Source organism: Oculina patagonica, unplaced genomic scaffold (assembly GCF_052425735.1).
Source record: "Oculina patagonica isolate OP01 unplaced genomic scaffold, crgOcupat unplaced692, whole genome shotgun sequence".
NCBI lineage: Eukaryota > Metazoa > Cnidaria > Anthozoa > Scleractinia > Oculinidae > Oculina > Oculina patagonica.
In genome coordinates this window covers 1-9644 of record NW_027558572.1, presented here as the reverse complement: position 1 = coordinate 9644, position 9644 = coordinate 1, and the positions used below count along the sequence as shown (strand labels likewise).

The window sequence follows — 9644 nt, the reverse complement described above, 5'->3', positions numbered from 1 at the left end:
AGTCAGAGGGGGGGAGGGAAAAAAGAAGGGGGGTCAAGGCTATTTCAGAGTGGCAAGAGGGGGGCTAAAATTTTTTATAAAGAAGTTTAGGGGGGATCAGCAGTTTGAGGTGGGTAAAACAGTTAAATAGAAGAGTGCAAACACTATAAGTGAAACAGTGACGCTAAATTGTACAATTTTATGCTATTTCTATTGTTTTCTTTTGTTTAAACTCCACTAATTATGTACAACTTTTATAGTGATTTGTATTTTGCAGAAATACTGTTTGCACTCTAAACTCCATTGTTATCTCAAATTTTAGTTAAATATTAAAAGAATCCAGACCTATCTGCTTTAATATCTGGTTTGACTGAAATTATTTCTTTTTACAAAATGATTATCACTGCAATAGCCCAAGAAGTAATAAAACATGATATAACAACAAGAAAGTAGTTCTTTTACACTTTAGGAAAATCATTGAAAAAGATTATATTTTGCATGGTTATTACATTTGTGTTCACCATGAGAGCATAATTTGTAAAAACTATCACTTTTATAATTGAGGTATGTTTACTATACACATAACTCGTCCAAAATTTGCCCTATTGCTGGAAGAGTATCCATAGCAAAGAAGCCTTGGCTGACTAAGTGTTGATCCAGCCTTTGTGCATCAGAACAAGTGTGCAATTAAGATTGTATGTAACATGCATTTAATAATTACTTAAGGCATATAAAGAAGATATGAGGTGAGGGGGGGGGGTCATAACGTAAATATTGAATAAAGAAGGGGGGGTCACTTGCTACTTACATGGCCTGGAGGGGGGCCTTACAGAAATTTTGACCTTTCCAACATATTTTTCCCTCCCCCCCTCTACATATAAATGACCGGTCCCTTAATCAGACCAGTCATTACAATAACTGGATACCTGAGTATGATACACTGACAAAAATCGCTTAGCTCCATATGTGTATATAATGTGCCTTGTTGCTCTCAGTCAATTTTCAGATGAATTTGCCTTGACACTTGCACCACGACTGGGTTTAAAGATGCAGCTTATAAGTTGTGGAGTCTCCTCAACTGGCCTTTCAACTTTTGCACCCTCAATTTCTTGCTGTACTTTCTTTATGATGTCTAATTTATCCTCTGAGCTAGTCCTGCGTTTGTTTTTAACGAAAAGTTTCACTTGGTGGCCTTTCTCCAAATACTGTTGGATACGCTTCACCCTGAACTTCAAATCATGAGATTCTATTTTGTCAGTAACTTCGATCTTCTTTGTTTTGGGTGGTTTTAGAGACCGTGCTTTGATTCTTATATCAAGCTTGGACATCATTCTGTAGACTGGCACTGCGGTTTTGTCATTCTTGTTAACCCAAACAAGTTCTAGCGATTTCTCTCGAGCCATCCGCAGCGCTTCTGTAAGCGACATCTCACCTTGTTGACAACCTGTCTTGTCCACAAGCAAGACCGTTTTCTGCCCTCCTCGTTCTCCTTTGTAGCTTTCATGTTCATTTCTTTTTCTGGAGGAAGACAAAACAATTGTTCTCGATTGTTGAAAGTGAAGAATCCCATTAATCCTTCCTTGGAAAGAGAACCTCCTGAAAACTGTTAAGGAACATAACGTGTAAACGGCTTTAAAATCGTTACAACAGCCTGAGATCACAGACTTCAGCATCCAAGAAAAGGAAGACATTTTCAACTGAATCGCCAGGCGTTCCAGTCAGTTTACCCATAAACTACTGCGCACCTCAATGTAACACGGGGACACCCCGCCACCCCTCCAAAAAATAATAATGCCTGTGCGTAGGGGGAGGGGGTTGAGCAATTTCCAAAAAATATACCTGAACACTGTGCACAGAAAAACGGCTTAAAACATCATGCAAGTAAAGCCACGAGTAAAAGAAAATTAAAAAAAATCTTCATAAAAATTCTTGCTTCTCTTTCTCTATCCATCAGATAAATTATTACCCAGTGAAAACGTGCTGACAAAACTTACTATATCACAGGGTTCGTACCCCATTTTCACAAACAATATTTCAGGACTTTTCAAGGACCCAGATTGAATTTTCCAGGACTTCAAAATTTACATTTAACCCTTTCACCCCAAGATCTCGATCAGTATTTCTCCGTACTGTCTGTACATGATGTTAGTTTTGAGGATTCAGTTGTTACTTCATTCCATTCTCGTCCCCATAACCTAAGTTTCTCTTAGCTGGCTGGGCTTCTCGTGCCAAGCCGGCTGAGAGAAACGAAAAGGCTAGGGGACGAGAATGTTTCCAGGACCGGTGTCCTACTGTAGCCGATTTTGACCCCCGGTCAAAATTCGCTAGCGGATATTGACCCCCCGGTCAAAATCCACTAGCAGATTTGGACCCCCGGGTGTCCATATTTGCTAGCGGATTTTGACCCCCCTTCGCGAATTTTGACCCCCCCGTCAAAAGTGATCATACTCGATTACTTTGCTATCGTACTCCTGGAGTCGTAAACGAATAAAAGAAAAGACGATTAAATGTTAATACGAATATTTCATGAACATTGAAAAGACGAAATAGACAAGGTAAGTCTCGGTGTTTACCAAACACAGCATGCATGCGCATTGCAAAATCTATGTTACGCTTATCCTCAACACGGCCCGAAGCAACGTTTTCCAATCGAAAATTAAGTGTCATTTTAGTTGATCCTAGGCTAAAGTGCAGAACCAAATTAACAATTGATTTTTTTGGTTAGCTTGTTGTATACGTCTGAACTTGAAATAAAACGATTTTCACAAAAAGCGCAAACGCGAGTTTTATCCCTTTGAATTATTTGTGAAACAAGAGTACCGTATTTTCTCAATTAAACGCCCCCGGCGTTTATTTCAAACTTGGCTTCGTGGATCCGGCGTTTATTTGAATGGTGCAGTTTATTCGAGCAAAATTTGTATTAAGAAAGGGCTTTTAATCATTATTTGTGACATGAATGCATTTTGCCATTATACCTGAAGCATGTTACACCTCAAATAAATGCCTGAACGGCTTAATTACCACTCCACCTTGGAGACCCGGCGTCTATTCGGGGCCCGGCGTTTAATCGAGAAAATACGGTAAATACCGTATTTACTCGAATAAGCGCCGCGGCGCTTATTTAATTTTACGCGCGACAAGTGCGGCGCTTATTCGAGGGCGGCGCTTATTTAAAATTTGGACGCCACAAAGAATCTAATATTTTGCAGTTATCGAAAATAGCGTCTTTTGAGTGTCAGTATTCGTCTCTTGCCGAAGAGAGAAGTGGCGCTAGCTGTCCTGGCAAAGTTCGCGGCCTTCACAACATTTACAGAACTACGTATTGTAAGAATGTTAAAACAAATGGGCGAGCGGTAAAACAATCACTTTTTGAACTGCAAAGCATCGCTTTTGATGGAAAGAAATGTCCAAGTTTGTTTAAGAGTTGCTTTATAGTGTTTATAGTGCCGTTTTTAGTTAAACAGAATTTCTCAAATAAGCTCTGCATCGGGACTGCGGCGCTTATTCGGGGGCAGCGCTTATTAACTTTTTTGTCCCAGATGCGGCGCTTATTCGAGGGAGGCGCTTATTCGGGGGCGGCGCTTATTCGATTAAATACGGTACCTGTTCACGGTATGATAATTATTCTTATACCGAAAGCGTAAAAACACATTTACTGTTGTGTGTTTAATATTCTCTCGTTGTCTTTAGTTTAAAGTTAAGTAAAGTTGCTAACACCGCGTTTTTTTCTAGTTTGAGTAAGAGGGAAACAAAGCTTAAATAACAATTGTTTAGGGGGAGTCAAAATCGGCAAAGGGGGTCAATATCCGCTAGCGGATATTGACCGGGGGTCAAAATCGGCTGTGACACCGGTAGTCTTTTCCCAGGACTTTCTACCCCTAGAAAGAACTCAAGATTACAATCCGTTCAAAATACGGCAGCTCGAATTATTACACATACTAGGAAATTCGATCATAACACTGGCTACCTGTCCGCTATCGTATAATTTACAAAATTCTCTTACTAGTCTACAAAGCTCTCCATGGGGCAGCGCCTTGCTACATGCAAGAGTTATTTTACTATCACACCTCTCGGAGATTTTTAACATCATCTACACAGCACCTTCTTGCGACCCCCAAAGCAATAACATATGGAGAGAGAGCGTTTGCCGTGGCAGCCCCAAGACTGTGGAACACAATCCCACTTGAACTTAGATTAAGTCCTTCTATTGACATTTTTAAGAGACATTTAAAAACGTACCTTTTTAAACAGGCTTTTTAATTACTATTATTTTTTAGGTACATTTGAACTTATATCTGTAAATATCCGTTTTTTAAATTTTTTAGAGTTTTTCAACTTTTTAACATCATTTTATTAATATTTTTTATTGTAAAGCGCCATGAGCAATTAGTGGATTTTGGCACTATAAAAATACTTTTTATTATTTATTTTATTATTTATTTATTAGAAAGTGCCACAATAAAATTTCAGGACTTTCCTGGACCCGTACAAACCCTGATAACATTATCCACACTTTGCGGCCAGGTGTTTGAGGACCTTTCGAGGGAGAGGGGGGTTTAATAGAGTGATTGGCTTGTTTAAGAGGGGGCCTGTTTCATACCATGTATCAGTTAGGGTACATACAGCGGCTTTTTGTTTTATATGTCAAGGTGTTTTTTTTTTGGTTTTTTTTTTTTGGGGGGGGGGGGCTTAACTAAAAAAAAAAAAAACAGAGCTGCTTATGGTCATACTCTCTGGTAAAGAAACAATCTTTAAAACTACATAATGTGTTTGAAATCATTTTAATGAACACCTTCTACATCCTGATTACAGTTTAACATGTACAGTGTATGTCACAGTATTTAGCATCACATTATTCTTCTTGCCCGTCTTCTTGCATAGTGTCGTCACACAAAAATTTTTTTTCCCTGCTGCTTTGATTTACTTACTCTAGTCACAGGCAGACCAACCTACAGTGTATGCACTTCACGGGAGATCGACAAACTAAAGAAATTTTAAGAAATCTATGGCAATAATGAATAAGGCACTTCAACAATACCATTTAGGTTCACCTTGATCTGGATATCTCAGTTTCAAGTTAGATGAAATCTTAGTCGACTCATAAAAAATTAGTGGTCTTTTGTCCACCTTTCTATGATGTTTTAAGTTTTTAAAAGTGATATTTCAGTGATTTGTTTTTGACCATTGGCTTTATCAAACGGAGAGACAAGGCAGACAGCTTGATAGCCGGTGGCTGCAACCTTGTCCAATTCAAGCTTGAACTGATGCAAAAATATCAAAATTATCACCTCAAAAATCCCAGCATCCAATTGACTAGATTATTTTTTCTTTGTGCCTGTTCAAATTATAGCCTCGTCCTTCCAAAATTTTCAGAGAAAAGCCATCCTGAAGTCAAAAAGTAGCTTTCTAAACATGATCAGTGCAAGATTCTGGACCAAAGGAATTTGAAACATGAAATAACAAAAGGAAATAAGAGCGTTCACTTGATGCTTGACAGGTCTGTCAAATTGAGTGGTCTGCCTGTGCTCTAGTGACTTACAGGTCCAGGCCATGAAAATTCCACACAGGACGTCTCCATAGGAATTACAAATTATTACAAGTTATTTTAATAACTTGTAATAATAAGAGAAGTCCCAAGAGTGAAGATAATGGAAGCACGTTTTAAAAATGATAGATAACCAGTAAATCACAGTACTGTAATAATTTAAAAAGAAATTTTAGGGCACAACCTTAGAACTAAAGAAAAGTAACTTGAGGTATGGGCTAAAAGTTTGTATACAATTTTTTGCATCCTCCACAGTGGAATTTTATAATTATTCATCAGTTTATTTGAGCATTTTCTACAGTATACATCATGATAAAATTAATCTTTAATGGACTAATTGCTAGATAACTTTTTTAAAACAAAACCATTACAAATCATAGCATGATGACATTCTTAGAAAGAAATCTAATATTAAACCAAATATTTGGCATGTCACCTTGGATAATTCTTTTCTTCACCAGTTGACAACATGACAACAAAAATATATCAAGTCTGACGGAAATTAACATAATCTGTGACAAAAATTAGCTTCAGCAGTTGCCCAGGAAGATGCAGCACACACTAATTCCAAAATAATGTTATTTAGGTATGTGTTCTTTATCAGGCAAGATTATTTTCCAGCATTCTTTGTGGTAAGGATTAAGGCAACAATCAGTCCATACAGACCAAGAACTTCAGCAAAAATCAAAATAAGAATCATGCCAACAAAAAGACGAGGCTGCTGGGCTGTTCCTCTAACACCAGCATCTCCAACAATGCCAATGGCAAATCCTGCAGCAAGGCCACTCAATCCTACACTCAGGCCCGCACCCAAATCTAGAAAACTCCTTCAGACAAAAAGAAAAGTATATCAACAAAAACACATTAATTAAAGTGTTAAGGTAACTTCTGTTTCGACGGTTTGTAATGTAGCTTATTTTATTGTCATTCCCTGCATACCTAATACTCCTGATTACACAGAAGAATAAATAAGAAGATAGTCTCAATTTCAAACTCTTCAAAAAAAAAAAATTTTTGGACACTGGAGTGCTGGTTTTAAAATGTGGGAAATATTACATTAATTTTGTATTTATCTACATGTAACTTAAGTCTAAAACATTTGTGTAGCATTTTTCAAAAGAAGATTGACTCATAACACTGCCACTGAACAAAGCAGTGATGATTTTGTAGAAAGTTATAAGTATATGTTGTGTGTTTGATCCTGGGTTTTTGACCCATTAGATGTTACTTATCGGATAAAATAAACAAACCAAATAATCTACAAGCAATGGAAACTGAATATTGAAAATTTGAATATATGTGGTGTCAATGATTCTTATTGTTCGAATTAATTTTTCATTAATGCTTCTAAATATTCAAACTGCCAGAGAGTCTGACAGTTGTATAAAAACTCCCTTATTTTACACCTGTCCCTTCATGTTCAGAACAAGTGTTAAATAAATAAAATGGAGGATACTATGTCAGTCTAAATTTACAGTGATTCGGGTTTACACTAGAAAGTAAAAACAATAACTACTCACTTGTACAGAGTGTAGTCCTTACCAACTGAAAAAAAGAAAAAAAGGTAAATTTGTAGTAACTACATACATAAATGTATTCCCACTTAAAGTTACACTTGATGCTTTTTACCACACAAGGTATCAACTCCATGATAAGCCACACTGACAGTTTACAAAAAACTGTATCAAAACCGGTCTTTCAGAAACTTTGCTTTTGTTGTAAATCTTTATGTATATACACCGAATGCAAATATGGCGGACCACTCAGTCGGTGCCTGGGACGAGTCACATGAAAGCGAGGCTAGTCAATTCTTTCCTAGAAAAGCCTTGCTTCGTGGTCGATCTGGCCTGTTAAGTTTCGACCTTCCTATGAGTTTTTGGGTTCGCTAATGCCACCTGAAGGGAAAAGAATCTACCACAGCAGAGAAAGTTTCTTTGCTAGTTTCCCCTTTCACCTCTAAGGGGAAATCAGACGAAGGAAAGGAGTTCACGATCGCCGTAGGAACTTTTTACAAAGTTTGTTCATTACATTTCGGGTTAAAAGATCTAAGAAAATGTGTAGGCGATCACATTTAGCTCAATGCTTTCACTATCTTCAACTATGAGAGCAGTTGAATTTCATTCACTTGGTTAGTATTTGTTTCGCGCGACTCCGTGCGAGTGGATCGGATGCGGACAAAGCCGGACATGAACTACTTCTTTTGAGACAGAGGATGTCTTGGAAGTGGAGCTTTTCTTTACCTTGGGGAAGGTACTAGCCATGCAACTTGTGCTGAAACACCACCAGACACCACATAAGCTCATCATTTAAACTTTTTTCCTAAGATCTTCTAAACTGAAATCTATTGAACAAACATCAATAGTTCCCGTGCGATCGTGAACTCCTTTCTTTCATGTCAACGAATTGCATTGATCCACTTTTTCCCCTAGAGGCAAAGTCCAATACATAGGCGCATCGAAACGGAAACAAACCGGATAGACGAATAAGCAAGATTTTTGTAGGAAAGTATTGTCAAAACAAAAAACCAAAGCCTGACTAGCCTCGCTTTCATGCAGCTCGTCCCAGGCACCGACCGAGTGGTCCGCCATATTTGCATTCGGTGTATGCATTTAAATTTAAGGGCACCTACCGTTAGTCAGAACTGGCCAGCCAGTCTGGTGGCTTTGAATGTAAAACTGGTCTTTCATGAGATTTTGCCACAAATCCACCACAACAGTGTATTATATTTTTACATCGATTTGACTGGACAAAATCTGACTAATACCGAAATTCTGTTCTTAAATATGCCAGCCTGGCTGGCCAGTTCCGACTTGACTGAGGGTGAGGAGCGGGAATGTGGGATATGCTGTTTTACTAACAAGTGTTCTAAAGTACTGGTCAAATGTAACGCTACACCTAACAAGACAATCCTGTCTCTCAAGGCAGGATTCACATTTCTTGTATATGTTAGACAAGAAACTCATCCCAAGAGAAACAGGATGAGATTGTCAGATTGTTTGTGGGAAATATTAATTTTATACGAAGCTGACAGAGCCAGGCTACACAGGACCACATTTACAGCTAACTGAATTGCGGACTTTATACAAAAGTTTTCTCTTTTCACCTGCAGCAGCCATAATGTGGTAGTAAGAGGCTCTGTAACAAAAGGGGCTCCCCATGTCGCTTGTCTAAATTTTTAATTGATGTAACTGTTTTATCAATACTTAATGCAGATGTCGTGATTTTATTTTATACATTGCCTCTGCTTTTTGGGCCATGCCGTTTGGGGGAACTCACTCCAGTAGGGTCTCTACTAAGCATGAATGGTATAATCCTGGTTCCAGAGGTTTTCTCTTCATGTCTTCTCAATCAAATTTTGGCGACAAAGCATTGAAAACGAGTTCCTTTAGAAGAAGACAAGAAAGAATAAGAAAACCTCTGGGACCAGGGATAGAATGGTACCTTATTACATGAAATTTTGGCGTTACGTTAATTTAGCGATTTTGAAAAATCCGTATTTAGCGACACTTTAATTTAGCGATTTCTCACACACAACTGGTAGCTATGCCAAGCCGAAGCACGCAACAAGAAAACAAATTTTGGCGACAAAGCATTGAAAACAAGTTCCTTTAGAAGAAGACAAGAAAGAAGAAGAAAACCTCTGGGACCAGGGGTAGAATGGTACCTTATTACATGAAATTTTGGCGTCACGTTAATTTAGCAATTTTGAAAAATCCGTATTTAGCGACACTTTAATTTAGCGATTTTTCGTAAATTTTGCAACATAAGTCACTTAATTTTAGCGATTTCACAAGCTGAAACATTTTTGCGAATTAAGGTAAGGTATTCAAAACTTTTGCGATGACAATAGAACATGTAAAAAAAATTATTAATCGTTTGTCTCATGACGTTAATCTGTTAATTCGTCTTCACAATCCAAAGCTTTCAGAATATTTGGGGTAGCATCTACGTACTTTCCATTAACTGGCTCATGGTAATTTTCGGCTACAAGTGTTTGATATTTACTCAGCGCTTGCTGGTTTTCAGAGGAATTTTCCATCTGCACTTCAACTTCAACTGGAATTTCTAGTCCGCCTTGAATGAGTGGGGATCTCCGATATTTCGTGTCGCTAACCTTTAC

General features: G+C 37.9%; 2 protein-coding genes across 2 annotated transcripts; both read right to left on the bottom strand.

Moving 5' to 3' along the window:
* Nucleotides 1-821: 821 nt before the first annotated feature.
* Nucleotides 822-1685, bottom strand: LOC144641111 (translation initiation factor IF-3-like). The gene has a single exon (XM_078500159.1). It carries the CDS (start codon nucleotides 1668-1670, stop codon nucleotides 975-977), a length of 696 nt encoding a protein of 231 aa, XP_078356285.1. The 5' UTR covers nucleotides 1671-1685; the 3' UTR covers nucleotides 822-974.
* A 3059-nt stretch (nucleotides 1686-4744) lies between these two features.
* On the bottom strand, nucleotides 4745-7174 carry LOC144641110 (V-type proton ATPase 16 kDa proteolipid subunit c-like). The gene is made up of 3 exons (XM_078500158.1): nucleotides 7138-7174; nucleotides 7045-7069; nucleotides 4745-6351 (listed from the first exon to the last, which is right to left on the bottom strand). The coding sequence occupies exons 1-3, from the start codon at nucleotides 7172-7174 to the stop codon at nucleotides 6135-6137; spliced, it is 279 nt and encodes a 92-aa protein (XP_078356284.1). The 3' UTR covers nucleotides 4745-6134.
* Nucleotides 7175-9644: the final 2470 nt, after the last annotated feature.